This window comes from Schistocerca nitens, chromosome 8 (genome assembly GCF_023898315.1).
Source record: "Schistocerca nitens isolate TAMUIC-IGC-003100 chromosome 8, iqSchNite1.1, whole genome shotgun sequence".
Lineage (NCBI taxonomy): Eukaryota > Metazoa > Arthropoda > Insecta > Orthoptera > Acrididae > Schistocerca > Schistocerca nitens.
Genome location: NC_064621.1, coordinates 99,645,682 through 99,668,195, shown reverse-complemented (window position 1 = coordinate 99,668,195; position 22,514 = coordinate 99,645,682). Strand labels below are relative to the sequence as shown.

Sequence of the window (22,514 nt, the reverse complement as noted above, 5' to 3'; positions counted from 1 at the left end):
CTTCCAGCATTTTTTTGTACATTTGGTATTGTCAAAGATTACAGTGGTGACAAGTTTTATACCATAATCAGTGACATACAAAGAAAATAACACAGAAAATAACTAGCTTTTTTAAAGAACTAAAAGATTTTCTTCATCACTCAGGAAAACATATAATATAATGATTAGTTTCTAAGAACTCTTCAACTGAATGGAATTCATTATATTTTAGCTAAGTTTGTAATTCGCCCTTAAATTTACTTAGCGGTGCTGTACGAGCTAAGTATGGTAGCTTATTGAAAACTTTTACACTCAAGTACTTGTAGTTATTGTGGACTATAGCAATCGGATACAGATAAGTGTGTGTGTGTGTGTGTGTGTGTGTGTGTGTGTGTGTGTGTGTGTGTGTGTGTACACAGGCTAGGTAATGTCATTATGCCAAGACATTTAAAATGGTTTCTGCAGGACTCTATGGGTGGTAATCACACTAAACATGTGATTGTCTTCTTCTGCCATCTGAAAATACATTTAGCTCCTGGGGAATTGCACCAGAGCAATAATCCATACTGCAGATGAGAGTGGAAAAAAGCAAAATATGACTGGAACAACAACTGTTTGCTCACACTGTTCATTAATTTATGCAATAAAAATGTACACAAACAAGTTTGCTGCACAGATAATTTGTGTTTTCTTCCCAAGAGTGTTTTTGGTCTATGGGCAGTTCAAGTAGTTCTACTGTTTTATTTTAATTTTTTTTAGTTTCCTTTAGATTAAACATAGTTTCTTATGTTTTCAGTTTGGTTTATGTTCAGGTGATAGGCATGACAGTTGCAATTAGTCATTTTCATCATTTCTCTGCCATTAACTAGTACATTTTATAAATTTTTACCCATCATTATTAATAGCATATAATCAACATGTACTACTTTGTTACATGGTTTATAATTAGAAAATCCATTAATGTAGACAATAAACAGGAAAGGCCCAAAAACAGAGCCTTGGGTTGTTCCTTTTTTTATTGGGAATGAAAACAATCAATTATTGATAAAATTATTTAATTGGGGTAAATCACTCACTTTATTAAAAGTTAATTGAAGTAATAGGTTACAGCATGTTATGCAAATAAGCAGAGATCAGCAATACTCCCAAAAAAATAATTTTTAATTGGATAGATAAAAAAAATCTACTCACAAAGTGACTGCAGAACACACACATAAGAGACTGTTGTGCTTGGCAGGCTTTTGTAGCCAGTGATTCCAGACTGCAGCCTTTCCTTCTCATCCTGTATGGTAAGTCTCCTCTGATCTGCAGTTCTGGGTGACTTTTTCGAAATCTACTCCTTTTCCTAGATCTCTCCAGTCATTTTCCTCCACCCTTCTTCTTTCCCTTCCAACCCTCCTCCCTGAAGAAGAAGCCACTGACTCCAAAAGCTTGTGTGTGTTCTGCTGTCTCTTGGTGACTAGATTTTTCATTTCTCCAATTAAAAATTCTTTTTTGAGAGTATTGCTGATCTCTGATTATTTGCATAACGTGCTGTAACCTATTATTTCAATTAACTTTGAATAAACTGAGTGATTTACCCCATAATATCTTAATGTTTTGCTGATTGTCATGCAACACTGAGTCAAATGTTTTACTTAAATCATCAAGTGTTCCAGACATAGATGGGCTTTTATTTAGCCTTCATAAACATTATTCACCAAAGCTTCAATTACTGAATCCGATCTGAAAGTTTCGTTACTTTCAAAACAGCTGTATATCTGTTTATGCACACAGTCTTCTTATTGCCTTAGATATGATTGGTACTGTTGAAATGGGTGTGTAATTATTTGGGAGGCTTTTTTCGCATTTTTATATGAAGGTAATGTAACTGTGAGCTTAAGACATCCTGGGGAAAATTCCTTCACCTAGTGCTCTGTTAGACAGTGAAAGAAGTGGCATTTTGCTTTTCTTTGCTATACACATTATGATGAAATTACTAAGTCCATAGTAGTATTTTGTTTTGGAATTGCTTAGTCTGTGTATCGATTTATGAATGTCACTTAAAGTGGTTAGCATCCATGTAAATTTGTCATTTTTCTGCAATTAATACAGAATTATTGAGTAGAGTGGTAGTGCTGGCAATATTTATAAAATATTCATTGAGTGTTATCACAGTGAATAGGGATACTGTTTTCTTTATTGATTTTATTAATTTACCTGCTGCTGTACATTTATGTTTCAAATTTAAAATTTACTCAGCATTTTTGTTTTTAATCTGTAGAGTTTTATGATATTTACATAATTTTCCTTGTAACAATAGCTTTTATGAGATTTATTTTAGAATTAATAGTATCATCCTGAGTTTATTGTGCAGTGTACCAATAGTTGCTGTGATGCTGCTTATGTGGGATATCAATAAGATAGCATCTTTTTTACTGTGCACTTAATCAAGCATTTGTCAATACATTTGTTATTTATTAGAACAGATTTATCCATTTCCTTTAATTGGTCTATCATATTGTTTACTTTGGCTTCTGCCAGTTGTCTACATGTCATTTCTCTTACTCCAGTATTGAGAACTGAATTTTTAATTTGAATCCATAGCCCTCCACGATCTGACATTCTTAATTCTATAACATCACATTCAAGAGTGTCTCTGTATATGTTACTAGTTATGTTATCAAGACACAAATTCAATCTGGTGGGTTTTACATTGAGACATTAATAGTTCAGTGAGTTCAAAGAATTAATCATATCAGTTACATTTTTTCTCTTTGTCCTTATATCTATGTTTATATCACCTACAATTATAATTTTATGCTGTTTATATTTGGGCAGCTGCAATATTAGAGTACTAATTTTTTATATAAATGTATTTCATCGTTGCTTTGAGTTCGATAAAGTGAAAGAATTACAATTTTTCTGTGTGGATTATTATACCAGTTACTTCAAATATGCCTTCAAGGTATATTCAGCTAAGATCTATGATTGAATAGTGTAAATCAAAATTGCTTTTAATGTAGTTAGAGGCCTTGCCATGTGACATGCTTTTCCTGCAGTAGCTTGTCATACCAAATATGCAAGTGGAACACACAAGTCTGTTTCAGACTTTTCCACGCAATGTTCATTGATATACAAAACACAGCAGCTACTTTTATCAAACCAGTGTTGCAGTTCATTGATTTTTTACTCCTAAGAGATTGTACATTTATATGAAGAAGGAAAATACTGTTATTAGTACAGAAAGAAATTTTGATTTCACTGGACCTTGCATGTTCATTTATTTTCACTGGGTGATCTAAAGTGGCACAATTATCTGAATGGATTAGTCTAGTTTCCTCTTAGCATGGTTTATATCCATCCTTCCTTTGTAATGTTGTTTTCCTTAAAAAATCAGGTACATTAACATGCATGGAAAGACTGTCTTTTAAAGAAAGACTGTTGTCTTTGTGAATTTCATTTATAATCTTGTTTATTTCTTGACAAAGAAATTCCTTCCTATGGTAATTCAGATGCTCACCATGTTCAGTGTGTAGTGTTTCCTCCAGGTGACCAATATCTGTTACATTTAATTTTGTGTAAGTAAAGAATAGTTGTTTGATTTTAACATTAGTTTTATGGCTCTCTTCGTTAACACATGAATTAAAGATCAGATCACATCCATGAGGTATCGTCACAACACTGTTTTTCGTTTCATTTAGGTAAAAAAAAAATTCTTTAAACTTGTTATACACTTTTGGCTCCATTATGTTCTAAATTGTTTGCTTCAGTCAGACAAACAACAAAATCACAGTCATCCAATATATTTGTATGTTCAGAGATGTCTCCAATAACTTTTTTGGTCTCGCACTGGGTCTCATGATGCCAGTTGCATGAAAGTCCATATTCACATTCTGTGAAACGTTAGCTATAGTTCTTCCATGGCTGTCCAATACAAATAGCACATTGCATTTCTCTGTCTGCTGTTTATCATTGCTGCTGACTTTACTTTCACAACTTTCCACTTTGTAACCTACACTCTGGCTGGAACATTAACTTTCAGTGTTCATGAAATCACTGCTGCTTACTGATAACACTCTAAACATGTTTGTGTGCATGAGATTAGTTTTATGTTATGAATTTTGTTGACAGTGTGACATTTTTTTAGACAATTTCTTGAGAAATAGGAAGAGTGTTTGAGTTGTTTACACACTTCTGGCTGTTGTTTTCACTGAGAAGAGTTGTTGAATTACTTATGCAATTTTGGCTGTTTTTTACAATGGGAAGGAGGTTTAAATTGTTTACACACTTATGGTAGTTTTTCTCTAGTAGAATTCTGTAACCTTTTGTGCACATGAGTTTCATATCATTTTTTGTTTTTGATATCAATTTTGTACCTGGTAATCTGCTTCGAATACTGCTGGAACCCAATGTTTTTAGCTCATGGTTTTAGATTCTAAGGTTAGTGTTTCCTCATCTCAGAATATCAACAACGCGCTAAAGGCTTTGTAAGCATTCATTTAACTTGTCGATTTTATCTTTACGTTTATCACAATCACTGTTTTTTACAATGTAACTGTGACTTTGTTATATTAATAGTACTTGCATTTACACTTGCTGCTATCTTAGCCTGATTCTATTTTGTGTTTGTTCACTGTGTCAGTAATGATCTTTAATTTTCCAGTTTGATCCAAAGAGTTAAAACTGTTCCTCGAGAAGATTGAGATCCTTATAAGTTAAATTATTAAAGATTGTGTGTGTGTGTGTGTGTGTGATGGTGGCTGTTGGATTTTTGGATGCTCATACCTGTCATAATCTTCTGAATGACAGCCCACTAAATCTGAATGCTGTCTTTCCTACAATCTATATTTGCAGTCAGTGGAATTCTTCTTCAAAATATTTTCTCTGGTCGAATCTCGAAGTTGTCATATAGAGATGAGGATAAATCCTTGGATTAAAATTTATTCAGGAAGGTAATGAGTGGGAAAGTTTGATGCCAGGAAGTTGTAAAGAAGTCTAGAATCTGAAAGACACCTCCAGACCTAATATCATATAAAAAGTTTGTCAAAGGACATCAAGAGAGGAGATGGGGTGGGGAGGGAAAGGAAAAAGGGGGGGGGGAGAATGGGAGAGAAATAACATAACACATTCGGCTCGGGGCCCCACAGTTGCCATCCGCATATTCCAAAGAATAAAGTCCCCTGGGGTTTTATTATAAAACTGGATTTTATTCACTTATGAAATATCACTTTCAAAGGAGAAAGGGAAGATTCTGGTGTACCACTTTATTATTGTTTTTATGTGGACAGTTTTAGTATTTTATGGTTAGTGGTTGATACTTAATGAAATAAATGAGGTTGGTAGGAAAATGTAGATAAATGCCAGACTAAAAATCTGGAGTTTTGGGTTCATTCCCCAGTCACTTATTCAGCTGCTAGCCATCTTTGTTCATGTGAAGAATGCCAAGTTGCATTATGATTTGAAGTCCACATTAAACTGTAGGGTCATCTTTAATTAGCTGGGTAGTCAGTTCAAAAGCAGGTGAAAGGTGAAAGAATACAATCTCCAAGAGAAATGTGTCTAATAAAGTGCTGTTTTGCTCAAACCAACTTCTGTGTGGAGGATAGTTTTAGCTTCATCCTGCAGAAACAGAACTTTGAAAAATATTTTAAGATATTAAAGACGAAAACTTGCAAGGTAGTTGGGAATATATGTATTCATGATGTTATATACCTCTGCCTTTCTGAAAAAAATTAAATTAACAATACAAATAAATTTTGTATGAATTGGGTTATGTGGTCATAATATACCAATAAAAGGATTCTGTGAGCCACGTCGACAAATGAGTGACATCGGCGTAGCCATGCCCAGAAACATTTTGTCATGTTGGCGCAGTGGACCTCCTATTTATGGCCAAGCACAGAACAGCGAAGTCCAGTCTGCAATAATCACCTATGGTGGCAGCATCATATTCTGATAGGCCAGCTGTGTGATCAATGTATTAGGCAGAACACAATGTGAAAATTGTTGTTAAATGTACACTGAGTGAGAGGCTTGTCATTTGTCAGTGTCAAGTGATGTGTTAATGTTCATAGTGTTATATATACTCATGACATTCCTGTGGAAAAGTTAAGTAATTCTTCCTATCTATGACATAGTGAAATATTATTTTGTGTGTTGTAGTATCCACTCAGTCTGCTCCAAGAGAAAACCAAAGAATACAGCATTGCACTGAAGTGTGTATTTTCATCCAGTGCAATGGTATGTTTTCAATTTCCAATTTTCTTGCACAAGATAGATAAAATATACAGCAGTATCACATCTTTCGGAACAAATCCTCCCTATCTTTAGGAGGACATGTGGATAGGATGGGGCAGGTTAAAAAGTAAGAGCAGGAAATCAAGACTAGAGGATGAGAAGGATCCATCTGTTTTGAGAATGAGGGGAGATCTTCATCTCAATCTGCCCTCAAAAACAGGTGGGTCTTTCTCATCCTAGAGTCTGAGTGATCTGCCTTTTCTTCCCTAAACAATCCCTCTCCCCTCCCCACACAAGGAACTGTTAGGTCTGAAAACCAGGATAGTGTTGGATATTTTTCTCAGCAGAAGCTGCTATTGTCCTGCTTTGAGGACAAGGAAGGTGAACAGCAGCACAGGATTGAATTATTACAGTGAATACATGAGACAGTTCATATGCTAAAAAAGGAGAATACAGAAAAATCACCACAACTAACACTAATGTAATGGGATAGTGTAGAAAGGCAGTAGAAAGATATACTGACCCTTGTGGTGAAATTGAATGACAACAGATAATGTGGCCAGAAACTGACACCATTTTTATTGTAAATACAGCAGAAACTGTCTTACTTTTGATGGGGAGCTCAATTAACATTCAGTACATTTACATCTTCTCCCATTTGAATTGAGTTCAAGAACATTAAAAACAATTATTAAATATTAGTCTAGAAAAATGATGCAGTGAGCAGTAATAGAAATAGTTACAAAATCGACCTCTGAGCTATGCAATAAGATGTATATTGATGAAACGTCAATGTAGTCTTTCAGTGTATAATAGCAGAAACTTGCTGCTCAACCTATAATGACATAAAGTAAATGGCCATACTAAACAGATGGGGGGGGGGGGGGGGGGGTTAATTATTCTCTAATCATGAACTGCTTTACCAGATCAGGAGAGTACTATAAAATATCGTATGCCATGCCACTTCAAAGTGATTTGCTGACTGCAAATGTAGATATAAAATTATACTTCCCTTAGATTTGCATTAATATACATTCAGTGTTTGAGTATGTCCTTGTCTTTGACATTGATGCTACCAGTATAAATCTGATAGGTTAATCTTTCTCGCCATACATGTAAAGACTAAAATAATAGAGAAGGTAAAATGAAATGTGTAATTATAAAAATGTTGCAGAATGCGGAAAATCAGTTCCAAAGCACCGAACATATGTCGTCAATGGAGAGCCTGTATCAGCTGTGGAATTTCCGTGGCATGTTGGAATATATATTTATGAAAATGGTAAATTTGACCAGTTGTGTGGTGGAACCATTATAAAAAGAAAATTGGTTTTAACTGGTGAGTCATTTACAACTGCAGTGTTTGTTGCACTATACATTGTTTCAATGTGTGTTTTGGTTAATGTATTCTTGATGGCATTATGTAGTATTGGCCAAGCTTCTTTAACGACAGTTGTTGTTGTGGTCTTCAGTCCTGAGACTGGTTTGATGCAGCTACAGTAACAATCTCTAATTTGTTCACTCACTCTTTACTCCTCTGAACGTTGTAGGTTTGTAAATCTTGACTGTTTCTTGCACCTTGCTGTTCATTTGCCTCTTATCTTGTTGTGGTGCCCCTCTCTTGATCCAGCGAACTTACCTGCCCTTACTGACATATCTTTATAAACTCCCAATCCAAACAAACGTAGAAAGAGTACAAACAATGGCAAGAGCAAAGATAACCAGACACCATATACACTCCTGGAAATTGAAATAAGAACACCGTGAATTCATTGTCCCAGGAAGGGGAAACTTTATTGACACATTCCTGGGGTCAGATACATCACATGATCACACTGACAGAACCACAGGCACATAGACACAGGCAACAGAGCATGCACAATGTCGGCACTAGTACAGTGTATATCCACCTTTCGCAGCAATGCAGGCTGCTATTCTCCCATGGAGACGATCGTAGAGATGCTGGATGTAGTCCTGTGGAACGGCTTGCCATGCCATTTCCACCTGGCGCCTCAGTTGGACCAGCGTTCGTGCTGGACGTGCAGACTGCGTGAGACGACGCTTCATCCAGTCCCAAACATGCTCAATGGGGGACAGATCCGGAGATCTTGCTGGCCAGGGTAGTTGACTTGCACCTTCTAGAGCACGTTGGGTGGCACGGGATACATGCGGACGTGCATTGTCCTGTTGGAACAGCAAGTTCCCTTGCCGGCCTAGGAATGGTAGAACGATGGGTTCGATGACGGTTTGGATGTACCGTGCACTATTCAGTGTCCCCTCGACGATCACCAGTGGTGTACGGCCAGTGTAGGAGATCGCTCCCCACACCATGATGCCGGGTGTTGGCCCTGTGTGCCTCGGTCGTATGCAGTCCTGATTGTGGTGCTCACCTGCACGGCGCCAAACACGCATACAACCATCATTGGCACCAAGGCAGAAGCGACTCTCATTGCTGAAGACGACACGTCTCCATTCGTCCCTCCATTCACGCCTGTCGCGACACCACTGGAGGCGGGCTGCACGATGTTGGGGCGTGAGCGGAAGACGGCCTAACGGTGTGCGGGACCGTAGCCCAGCTTCATGGAGACGGTTGCGAATGGTCCTCGCCGATACCCCAGGAGCAACAGTGTCCCTAATTTGCTGGGAAGTGGCGGTGCGGTCCCCTACGGCACTGCGTAGGATCCTACGGTCTTGGCGTGCATCCGTGCGTCGCTGCGGTCCGGTCCCAGGTCGACGGGCACGTGCACCTTCCGCCGACCACTGGCGACAACATCGATGTACTGTGGAGACCTCATGCCCCACGTGTTGAGCAATTCGGCGGTACGTCCACCCGGCCTCCCGCATGCCCGCTATACGCCCTCACTCAAAGTCCGTCAACTGCACATACGGTTCACGTCCACGCTGTCGCGGCATGCTACCAGTGTTAAAGACTGCGATGGAGCTCCGTATGCCACGGCAAACTGGCTGACACTGACGGCGGCGGTGCACAAATGCTGTGCAGCTAGCGCCATTCGACGGCCAGCACCGCGGTTCCTGGTGTGTCCGCTGTGCCGTGCGTGTGATCATTGCTTGTACAGCCCTCTCGCAGTGTCCGGAGCAAGTATGGTGGGTCTGACACACCGGTGTCAATGTGTTCTTTTTTCCATTTCCAGGAGTGTAGTTGAAGAGCTGAGCAGAAGACAGCCACATGCAGTGTCTCTAAAATACTTTGCTGCATTTTCTCACAGCTGAGCTACAAGTTCCAAATACTGTTTATGCACATGGTTTTCTCCACCGACGGAAAAAAAAATTGCAACGCGAAGGAGAAGTTGTCCAACATAAACAAAAGTTAGTAGGCAGTTTCTACATCTGAAAAATGATGTTTATTCAGATTTTGCACGAGTCACATAAGAGTGCCGCTAGTAGCACCACTATGGGAATGTAAATCAGGTTTGCTTTAAATACAAGTTCTAACAGTCGTGAACATTAGTTACCTTTGAGCTTCAACATCATTAGTTGCTTTAGTCAAGAATGCCAATAAGGCAATGAAGATGCCATTATCAACATCTTACTGCATTTGAATGAGGTCATGTAATAGGGATATGAGAATCTGGACGTTCCTTGTGGATATTGCAGAAAGACTTGGCAAGAATGTAGCCACTGTACATTAGACCTACTGCTTGCAGCATTGGTCACAACAATGTACAGTCAGAAGAAAACCAGCCTCTGGACAGTCACATGGCACTACTGACAGGGACAGCTGGGAGATCCAGGAAAAACCTGGGAATTTTTTTCATCCAGGAGAAAAGCGGGAAAAACCCGGGAATTTTTTAGAAGTTCGGGAATTTTTCGTTGTTTTACTTTTCAGTTAAATTTTTGTAATTTTGACTGGTAAGAATCGGTAAACCTAACAAAGGATATTACTGTATCATGCTACTGCAGAATAATACTGCCACAATGAAATGTGAATGAGAAAAAATTTGAAAATAAAACATAAATTGCAAAGGAAATGTGCCATATACAACCGCAAAACACAGTGCTCACACAAACGTTTGCCAACAGCAAAATGTGTCAAATGCTTTAGGAAGACTGTTCAATTCTTCATACCAACAAATTGCCTCCGATGAGCGTGACATCACAATTCTTTATATTAGATTCGTTTTAGCAGTTACGAGCGGGCTCATGTGCATGCACAGTTGAGTGGCATATGAGATGTATGTTTTCCCCCTTCTGGCTACAGAGATGTGGCTGTTGTCTGTGTAAGTAGTCGCAGCAAGCAGCTAGATGCAACTGGGAAAAAATTTACTGCCGCACCTAAGATCTATGATCTATTAATTATTCATATGATTTTGAAACGAATTCTTGTTGGTTTTTGAACACATTCTGTTAGTTGATTTCTGAATGAATCATAAGTTGATTTTGAATGCGTGCATAGTGAACGTGATGTCTATCAGCGGAATCCTCATCGCATCTAGAAATAGACCTTCCTGCAGGCAAAAGGGGACCGGGCTATATGAGCTGAGCAGAGTAAAGCCGAACGAGTGAACGCCAATCACTGCCTAATTATTAATTATGTTATTGATTGGGTTTGTGAATGATCAGCATTGTTATAATTACTAGGGAAATCCAAAGAGTCAGACTACCAGAGTGGAAATAAACGACTAACAGGAATAACAGGTACGAAAGATTACATATTATCTTCTCAGTGTATCCAAGAAAATGAAATTTTGTCAGAAAATCTTTGGCCAGATTGTTACACTAGTAAGGGCCAATTGTACAGTCCCTGTCTAGCAGCCACTTAAGTTCTGTTCTGGAAGTAGCACGGAAAATGGTTTGTACGAACATAACAACACCTAACCGGAGAATAATCGGGGATAAGTAAACTAGTGCTTCTGGCAGGGTTAGTGAAGTTAACTGGCGAATAAGTTTTCACAAAGGCAGGAATAGTTCCAGAATTAGTCAACACAAGATTGTTTGTTAGAATGAGGAAGGAGAAGATACGGTGACATCACAGAAATTAGGGAAGAATATGACGATTCCAAGTATATATATAAATCTCGTACTACTACTTTTTGATCTCATGCTCGAGAAACTCGAGCGTATGAATGAAATGTGAAACTATTTTCTAGCATAAAGCTTTTTGCTTGTAGTAGGCCTAATAGGCATTTTATGTCGGTCTTCGTGAATTATATTCTGTCGTGTTATAAAAATGACCATTTTTTTCAAAAGTCTCATTTATTTGATGTGTTTTACAATTTCTGCAGTATTAGAAAGGCCTGTTTTGTTTTATCTAACAGACAGTGTCAAAATAGATGTAATCAGATTGAGAAACCACACCAATCTCGGGTACTATTTGTATTGACAGCTTACACAATATTAGACAATGATATTTTGATTTTTCATGTAGCAAAACGTTTGACAAACTTTCAGGTAACAGATTCTTTCGCAGAAAGGAAAGCACACCATGTAAAGCTGTAGCAAGATTAGAGAGAATACAATGCTAGGAACCAAGGATTGAAGAAATGTGTAGTGTCTTGCTTGTCTCTTGTCTTTTCTGGTTTTATGTATCATATATTTAATTTCATGTCACCCAAAACAGAAAGTAATTAGCTTACAGGCAATAAAGAGTGCAAATTTTCTGAATAGTTCTTCTTCTCCGGATTACAAAATGTGATAAAAAGGCAGGATATCAAACCGGGCAACTGGGACTGGAGAGGCACCACAGGACATTTTAATTTCCACTGTACTGAATGTAGTTTGATGGCATCCAGTACAAAATATTCACGTTTCAGTTCCACAGAGCGAAATTCAGTGACGTGCGATAGAAGAATGCTGTACGAAGAGGGGTGGCACTGCACTCTGGCACACTTAAGACTGAACAACATGTCTTACATTTCCTCGAACATGTATGTTTTATGTATCAGACTCTCCAGAAAGATGTGCGCTACAAAAGGAACATATTATTCAAAACTCGGATTTTTTTAAAATTTTTGACGTTGTATCTCAAATGCCCAGAGCAGTCTAGGTTATAGTGGGGAAGTGTGTACTCTCCACGTGACCTGTCTTTACATTTAGTGATTTTGCTGTTTCCTCTTCGTTTACTACTCTCACTTCAAATGAAAACAAAATGGATTTCTGTGGCTGGGAACTATAAAGTGAATTACAATACATTCACATAATTACGGAAGGCTAATATATGTTATTAGTTTCAGATTTTATTTTATTTACAGTTTTCTGACAGTCATGCATTAATCACCTTGTAGAACAATGAAGTTATTTTTGTCAGTTTGCTACAGAAATTTGATTTTTATTAACTTTTTTACGCTGACGCAATCAATGTGTTTAAAACAAAATTTTTAGTTCCACACTATTGGCTAATTTCAACTGCTCGCTGCATTTCAAGTGCACGTTTTCCTCTTCTAGTATGTATGGCATTATGCCATAAGAAAGAATAAAAAATGAGTAATTACAGTACTGGTACACCAAGAAAATTTGCATCCCAAAACCCACACCGAAAAGCTTAATATCAGGTTGAGGCGTGCTTCATTGGGAATCTGGACATACAAATGTGCTCTTTAAGTATGCACCTTAAATGTGAATTTTAGTATGGTTCACGAAGTTCCGATGCTCTTGGAGTATCCTCTGATGTCTTTTTTCCTCTATGACACAATGTAAGATCTTTTAATGTTTTACACATACCAACATACCGGCTTCCTGTGTCATAGCAGCTGGTATAGCATGGTGGCGCCTGTGATCTGGCGCTCTCTGATGACTACTGAAACGAACCTATTTGTAACAGGCCACGGGAAAATAATGCGAATGGTGGTTTGAAAAGCGTTACTTTCAAAGTAAATTTCCTTTTACACAAATTGAACTACGTGCAAGAATGTACGATGAATTTTGTAGATCACAGAGCGTTTGATGATGAGCCATATAGAAGTATTTCGAGCCCAGAAGATCAAACATTCATGTTGTTATTATGAGCAAATTGATGTAGTGCTACAGGAAGCTCTCTCTCCTCTGCGGTAGCTAATTTATTTGTGGAAAACTTTGAGGACAAGTCACTGGACTTGGCTAAAAATTTTACTTGATTTGTGTGATATACCCTAAAGTGTAATATATACATTATATATACACTATATGTGAAAGCTTAGCTTCTCTTGAAGCTCATTAATGTTAGAGACCACAATTATATGTGAAAGCTTTGCTTTTCTTGTAGCAACACTATGTATATTAATTTATAACATTAACTTTTCCTGTTTGTGTATTCACACTACTTAACAGTGATGTTGCTATTAGCTGACTACATCACGTGTCCTGTGACCAATATACGCTGTCAGCGGCTGGCAGGATCACGTGACATGAGCTATGACTGGCTTACAAAAGCGCATCTCAATCTTGATTACAATAGGTCGGAAAGGAACATACGGTGTTTGGTGGAATTCGAATTTATACTTTCATAATATGAAAATATGCAGCGTACATGTTGCTGCACATCAAAAATCTTTCCAAAAGGGGTTTTCTTCCCTGAGTTTAGTTTTCTAAAGTGCCGGGAAATTCTACACCTGTGTATAAAAACATAACCGTTCAAAGGATTGATAAGTTTTACAGTTCCAAGGGAAAATATACTGTCACTTAATAACACGGAAGAAGTGTGTTTTCATCCAGGAGAAAGTGTATTTTTAACTGGGAAACCCGGGAAAAATCCAGGATTTTTTTTCCTTGTCCACGTATACACCCTGTACTGAGCAAATAGAATATCCATAAACTTTGAAATGGAAAGACTGTCTTGTGATAAATTCACACATCACGGATTCCACTTGAACAGACAGGGGAAGGAGCAAGTATGCAATAGACTGTCTTCGTTAACTAAAATTAACAATCGTACAAACCAGATGCATTTATCTCTGAATTGACCAGTCTATCTGAAGACATCAGTGTTTCACCAAAATAAATACAATGTGAAAGCCAGTGCAATACAAGAGCCTAAAATGAAACAAATGCTACTTGACAAATGGATTAACATTAGAAGCACCACAGCACATGAAAGGCAGGGCCCAGAATCCAGGGAACCAGCTAGCAAGAAGACACCATCCATACCTCAAAACAAGGATGATTTTTTACAGCTAACACAAGACACAATATGAAGGGCTTATTTCAATAGTGGTACAAGTCCATTACCTCCACTTTTCTGTCTATAATACGTCTGAAATTAATGATCCAAACCAACAGAAAGAAAGATTCATCTCTAGCAAGAAGCCATGTGCTTGAATATTTCTGGTATCACAACTGCAGATTTTTCAGCGCTCATTTAACTTTAGGACTCTGTATCTCAGAATGACCAAAAATGGATTTCTACTGCTATTGAAATGTGCCCTTCATATAGTCCCTGCTTCATACTTTAAATTGTTCCATCAGAATGTTCAGTCTCTTTCCAATAAGCTGAATGAAATACAAATCCTGTTAAATGATATTAGTGATATTTCTGTTTTATACTTTACTGAGCACTGGCTAAATAAAGACGTGATAGAACTAGCACACCTACCTCAGTTTAAATTACCTGGCACATTTTGTAGAGAAGTACTCAGGCAATGGTGGTAGCTGCATATACAGGGTGAGTCACCTAACGTTACCGCTGGATATATTTCGTAAACCACATCAAATACTGACGAATCGATTCCACAGACAACGTGAGAAGAGGGGCTAGCATAATTGGTTAATACAAACCATAAAAAAATGCACGGAAGTATGTTTTTTAACACAAACCTACATTTTTTTAAATGGAACCCCGTTAGTTTTGTTAGCACATCTGAACATATAAACAAACACATAATCAGTGCCGTTTGTTGCATTGTAAAATGTTAATTACATCCAGAGATATTGTAATCTAAAGTTAACGCTCGAGTACCACTCCTCCGCTTTTCGATCGTGTGTATCGGAGAGCACCAAATTACGTAGGGATCCAAAGGGAATGGTGATGGACCTTAGGTACAGAAGAGACTGAAACAGCACATTACGTCCACATGCTAACACCTTTTTATTGGTCTTTTTCACTGACACACATGTACATTACCATGAGGGGTGAGGTACACGTACACACGTGGTTTCCGTTTTCAATTACGGAGTGGAATAGAGTGTGTCCCGACATGTCAGGCCAATAGGTGTTCAATGTGGTTGCCATCATTTGCTGCACACAATTGCAATCTCTGGCATAATGAATGTCGTACACGCCGCAGTACATTTGGTGTAATGTCGCCGAAGGCTGCCACAATACGTTGTTTCATATGCTCTGGGGTTGTAGACACATCACGGTACACATTCTCCTTTAACGTACCCCACAGAAAGAAGTCCAGAGGTGTAAGATCAGGAGGTCGGGCTGGCCAATTTATGCGTCCTCCATGTCCTATGAAACGCCCGTCAAACGTGTACCTCACCCCTCATGGTAATGTACATGTGCGTCAGTGAAAAAGACCAATAAAAAGGTGTTAGCATGTGGACGTAATGTGCTGTTCCAGTCCCTTCTGTACCTAAGGTCCATCACCATTCCCTTTGGATCCCTACGTAATTCAGTGCTCTCCGATACACATGATCGAACAGCAGAGGAGTGTTACTCAAGCGTCAACTTTAGGTTACAATATCTACGGATGTAATTAACATCTTTCAATGCAACAAACGGCACTGCTTACGTATTTGTTTATATGTTCAGATGTGCTAACAAAACTAACGGGGTTCCATTTAAAAAAACGTAGGTTTGTGTTAAAAAACATCTTCCGTGCATTTTTTTATGGTTTGTATTAACCAATTACACTAGCCCCTCTCCTCACGTTCGGTCTGTGGAATCGATTCATCAGTATTTGATGTGGTTTACGAAATATATCCAGTGGTAGTGTTAGGTGACTCATCCTGTATATTCGAGAAGATATAGACTTCACTAGCATAACCAAATTTGACAGCTTATCTAAAGAAAGATATGTTGTGGTGTAACAAGCTAGTCACGCCACACTGAGGAGGAAACCGAAAGGCACGCGTACACACACGCCGACTGGCGTCAAGTCTGGAACAGGATAAGTTATGACTGCTATAAAGACAATACGTAGCTTTGGTATATACTTAACTTTTAATGCTTCCTTTGGTACATCTCTCTTGACTATACAAATGAGACTCGTAAGATACATGCACTGATACAATTGGCGCCTTGCTAAGTCGTAGCCATTAACTTAGCTGAAGGCTATTCTGTCTCTCGGCGAATGAGAGCAAAGGCTTCGTCCGTATAGTCGCTAGCAACGTCGTCGTACAACTGGGGCGAGTTCTCGTACGTCTCGAGACCTGCCGTGTGGTGGCGCTCAGTCTGCGATCACACAGTGGCGACATGCGGGTCCGACATGTACTAATGGACCGCGGCCGATTTAAGCTACCACCTAGCAAGTGTGGTGTCTGGCAGTGACACCACATTCCTCCCCCGCAAATCGGCGAACGGTCGTGTTCTAAGGCTTCCGCCCGCCGTGGGGAGGACCCCATGTTGACGTATGCGATGAGGTGGGAAGCCTAACAACAGGCGAGGCTGTGCCACCTGCACCCGGCCATTCGGTCCGAGGAGCTAGGAAACGCCTGAAAACCTAGTCCAGGGTGCACGTCAACATGCGGTGTATGCGCCCGTAGAGAGACAGGAGGGGCTGAAGGGTTGACCTCCATGTGGTCGGGGCACCCGACGGGCGAAGACGACATCTGGTCCGGAGCGGGCAAGAGTTCCATGGTGGAGGACAGCCGGTCACGGGAAGCGAGCGTCGGCGCGTGACCCAGGGAGGCCCGAGGCGGTTGCAGCGACGCGTCCACTGCGGGCGGCGCCGGCGGGAGAACAGGTGGCGGCGGTGGCGGCGCGTCGCCATGAGGCAAAATGGAAGGCAGTGTCGGTAACACCTGGGGATGAGGCGAGCCAGTAGATGGGTCCCCAGGGCGCTGACCGGACGGCACCGTCGCTGAAAGCAGATGGGGAGCGGCAGAACCCAGGCGACGACAGAGGCGCAGCTGATTGAGATGCCGACGCACCTCACCAAAGGCCCCCAAGACCAAATACATCGCGCGGCCGAAGAAGCGAAGAATGCGCCCTGCGAGTCAACGCCGTGAACCACGATAGTTGCAATAGTATACAACGTCGCCAGGAGCAAAAGCAGGAGTCTGCTGCTGTACAGGAACCTGATGCGGCGGATGCAGCAAAGACATCAAGGTTCGATGAGGACGACCATGGAGCAACTCAGCCGGCGAGCGACCATCGCGGGGCTGAGAGCGATACGAAGACAAAAAGAGCAACAATGCGTCCTCCCTAGAATGCGACTCTTTCAACTTCAACATCTGTGACTTGAAAGTCCGGACCAACCGTTCAGCGGCATCGTTTGACTGAGGTGAAAACGGCGCGGATGTCAGATGTTGAATACCATTGGCCTTGCAGAATGACTGAAATTCTGCGGACATGAATTGTGGGCCATTGTCGGAAACAATAGTCTGGGGAAGACCTTCAATGCAAAAAATAGCGGACAACGCTTGGATGGTGGCAGATGACGTCGTGGAAGACATCCGGACAACAAAAGGAAAATTACTGAAGGAATCCACCACAACCAACCATCGAGCATTCCAGAATGGACCAGCAAAATTGATGTGCAAGCGTTGCCAAGGGGAAGTGGCTGTCGGCCATGCAAAGAATTTCCGCGGCGGGGCGGATTGTTGTTCGGCACACGCCACGCAAGAAGAGCACATATTCGTAATCTCAGCATCGATTCCCAACCAAGTACAGTGCTGACGAGCAAGTTGTTTCGTTCGCACTATACCCCAATGTCCGTGGTGAAGAAGCCGTAAGACAGAGGACTGTAACGAACGTGGGACCACGACTCTGGATTGATCATTATCCGAACGCAACAACAAAACACCACGTCGTACAAAAAGTCTCTCCTTGTGAGCAAAAAATCGGCGAACCAGCGGATCCTCGATCCGTGACTTTGACAAGGGCCATTGCGTAGCAACAAAACGCAAAACAGTAGCAAGGACAGGGTCAGCAGCTGTGGCTGTAGCGACACGACGAAAATCAATCGGAAACGATTCGACCACGTCATCGGTTTCCTAATCAATGAACATGCAAGCAAGTTCGGAAGAATCGAATGCTTTATCCTCAGCAACAGGCAAACGGGACAACGCATCAGCGTTTCCGTGCTTAGCAGTGGACCGATACAAGATATCGTAGCGGTACTGCGAGAGGAAAAGAGACCAGCGAATGAATTTCCGCGCTGTACGTGGAGGTACAGGCTTGTTCGGATGAAAAAGCGATGTCAAAGGTTTGTGGTCCGTGATGATGGTAAAGTGACGACCATACAAGAAATCATGGAACTTAGTAACACCAAACACGAGAGCTAAAGCTTCTTTCTCCATCTGGGAATAATTGCGTTGCGCAGACGAGAGCAATTTTGAAGCAAAGGCAATAGGACGATCATGCGATCCATCTTTGTGCGCAAGCACAGCACCGATCCTTAATTCCGATGCATCGACCATCAACAAAAGTGGTTTCTGGGGATCGAATGGCGTAAGGCAAGTATGAGAAAGCAACGCCGATTTCAACCGGCGAAAGGCGCGTTCGCATTCCGTCGTCCAGACGAACGGAACACCTTTACGGCGTAAGCGATGAAGCGGAGCTGAAATGGAAGAAGCGCGCGGCACAAACCTTGCATAGTAATTAATTTTTCCCAACACACTCTGTAGCTGTTTCAAGTTCCGTGGCGAAGGCAACTCCTGTATGGCACGGAGGTGCTCTGGACTCGGATGTATTCCTTGGGCATTTATGACTTGTCCCAGATATGGTAAGTCACGAGCAAAAAACACACATTTGTCCTTCCTCAAGCGAAGACCATTTCGTCGCAATACCTGAAATAACGTTCGTAGGTTTGCCAAATGTTCGGCTTCTGTCTTTCCGGAGATCACAATATCGTCCAGATAGTTCGCAGCAGTAGGGACCGATGCACAAACAGTTTGTAAATATTGCTGAAACAATGCAGGGGCGGATGCACACCCGAATGGCAGTCTTTTGAATCGGTACAATCCAAGATGCGTGTTAACCACCAAGACGCGCTGGGATTCTGCGTCCACCGGTATTTGCAAGTACGCATCTGCTAGGTCCAATTTCGAAAAATACTTTCCCGGGCACAGTTTGTCAAAAAGATCTTCCGGGCGTGGCAAAGGAAAAGTAGCAGTCACAAGTTGTGGATTCACAGTTGCCTTGAAGTCCACGCAAAGTCTCAATTTTCCGGAAGGTTTTGGCAAAATTACTAAGGGTGAGGCCCAGAGAGAAGCCTGCACACGTTCAATTACACCTTGAGATTCTAAATCGGTTAATGTTCTTGCGACCTCATCACGCAATGCGTGGGGAACATTGCGCGCTCTGAAAAATTTCGGTTGCGCGTTCACTTTCAGTTCCAAATGTGCTTCATAGTTCTTAGCGCAACCAAGGCCCGGTGCAAAAATGTCTGCAAATTCTTCACAAAGACGAGAAACACTGGCGGAGGGCACAGTCTGGTTCACTGATAGGACCTGATTTACGATTGACAAGTGAAACAACTGAAATAAATCTAAACCAAACAAGTTCACTGCAGTAGAAGAACGAAGAACGTAAAATGACACAAGTTTTGTTTGTCCCTTGTATGTGGCAAGAAGGCTGCACTGTCCTAACACAGGTATCTGCTGTCCTAAATAACTATTGAGCTGAACATTTGCGGCACGCAACGGAGGCTTGCCCAGCTGTTTGTACGTGTCTTGATTGAGCAATGAAACTGCAGCTCCGGTATCGAGCTGGAATGGTATCACTTTGCCTCCAAAGTCTAAGTCTACAAAAAGTTTATTGTCCTGCCAACGACAAGAGCGACTTTCACGTGTAATTTGAACTGATACAGGTACAGAAGCACTTGCGACTTTACGGGAGTTCCGGCGACGTCGACGCACACTTTTTGTGGGACGAACACAGTCACTGTTAGATAAAGTGGCACTGGACGGGGTGGAATTAACGACATGAATGTCCATGGGCGAAGGTCCACGAGCCTGATTGTCCTTGGTGCGATTCCGGCGCGATGCATAGGGCCTGGAATAGTTTTGATTGTCTGATCTTAGCTTTTTCTGGCAAACACTTTGAACATGTCCTTTCTTATGACAGTAAAAGCAAATAGCTTGGCGTGACGGGCAATTTTCACGCGAATGTCTAGTTGCACACCGCGGGCATGATTTTAAAACTGCATTGGCATGCTTACGCGGCACACGTGTTTGCGAGCTAGGCTGCAGCTGCGCTGACGTGCGCGAGGGCCGTTTAGCGTCCCGTGCTGTGCGCCCGGTGGGCCGGTCAATGCGACACACTGCTGGCGAAGTTTCAAATGATTCCTGAGCAAAGTCAAGTGTGTCTTGCCTGTCCAATATGTCTATCACTTGTTGAAGGGAGGGATTAACTAGTTTCAAAATCTGTTCCCTTATGCGAACATCAGAAACGTTCTGTCCAATTGCATCATGCACCATAGTATCTGAATAAGGGAGTCCACATTCACATTGAAATTCACAATCCCTAGTAAGTCCTTGCAAAGTTGCAACCCACTCCCTATTAGTCTGACCAGCCGTACGTTTGGTACGAAAGAACGTATACCTTTTGGCAACTACATTAACTGTTTCTTTGAAATAGGCATCTAAAGCAGACAAAATTTCTTCGTATGACAGAGTTGCTATGTCGCGTCGGGGAAACAATTTCACTATCACACGGTAGGTGGACACACCGACACAAGAAAGCAAAAACGGCTGCCGCTCATTACCTTGAATTCTGTAGGCGGCTAGATGGAATCCAAACTGGCGTGACCATTCTGGCCACGTTTCTTGCGTTGAATCAAATTTATGGAAGGATGGTGCAACGGCGTGTTGTGGCTGCGGTAGTGATGAAGCGGCGGCGGCCGCATTGTTTTGCAGCGCACGTTGACCCTGGACGAGCTGTCCCAGGGCGTCCAATAACGCCTGCGTCTGCTGATTCTGCAAGCGATAAAATTCGGACAGTACTTCTGGCGAAGCCATGACACAAGTAATGTAAGCAAAGCAAGAAGAACGAAAACCGTTTTTACGCTCGTCGCCAATCTGTTGTGGCGTAACAAGCTAGTCACGCCACACTGAGGAGGAAACCGAAAGGCATGCGTACACACACGCCGACTGGCGTCAAGTCTGGAACAGGATAACTTATGACTGCTATAAAGACAATACGTAGCTTTGGTATATACTTAACTTTTAATGCTTCCTTTGGTACATCTCTCTTGACTATACAAATGAGACTCGTAAGATACATGCACTGATACAATTGGCGCCTTGCTAAGTCGTAGCCATTAACTTAGCTGAAGGCTATTCTGTCTCTCGGCAAATGAGAGCAAAGGCTTCGTCCGTATAGTCGCTAGCAACGTCGTCGTACAACTGGGGTGAGTTCTCGTACGTCTCTCGAGACCTGCCATGTGGTGGCGCTCGGTCTGCGATCACACAGTGGCGACACGCGGGTCCGACGTGTACTAATGGACCGCGGCCGATTTAAGCTACCACCTAGCAAGTGTGGTGTCTGGCAGTGACACCACAAGATACATAGAACTTTCAATAGTAGAACTGCCAACTAGAAATTCTGTAATCATCTGTGTATATAGGTCACCAGATGGTGTTAAAAAGTTTTTTATAATCATATGGAAGAGCTGTTAGAGGATTTCAACACCCTCAAAAAAAAAATTATCATATGTGGAGATTTCAATGTTGATTTCTCCAAACCTAGTAAGTTTAAAGATGAAATCAAAGATTTACCAAAGTCCTTTAATGTAAAACCAACTATAACTAATCCAACTCGTATAACCACTACTTTTGCAACAACCATAGATCGGTGTTGGTAAATACAGATAAATATACCTGCAACATACAGACTTCAAACACTGGTTTTAGTGATCACAATGCCCAAATACTAACAATCGCTATTCCAGGAATAACAAAAGCCCAGAAAATTGGAGCTATTGTCAGGAAGTTTAATAATGAAAACATAGATTACTTTTGTTCTCTCTTGAGAAGAGAAATCTGCACTGATGTTTACAGTTCAAACAATACAGATGACAAGTTTGATGTATTTATGGCCATGTACGAAATTTTTTTTTAAATAGCCTTTCCTAAACAAACGTCACATATAAATTCTGTACACAAACGAAATAAATGGATCACAACAGGAATAAAAATATCATGCCAGAATAAAAGAAACTTATATGAATGCTCAAAGCAAACCACAAATCCTGTATTTATCAAGTACTTTAAACAATATA

General features: G+C 41.0%; 1 protein-coding gene across 1 annotated transcript in view; it reads left to right on the top strand.

The window, feature by feature from the left end:
- LOC126199423 (modular serine protease-like) overlaps positions 1 to 22,514 on the top strand; it is a 207,217-nt gene that overhangs the window by 92,354 nt on the left and 92,349 nt on the right. The window contains exon 5 of the mRNA XM_049936341.1: positions 7,373 to 7,534. Within this exon, the coding sequence (XP_049792298.1) occupies positions 7,373 to 7,534 (162 nt within the window). The remainder of the gene's footprint in view (positions 1 to 7,372; positions 7,535 to 22,514) is intronic.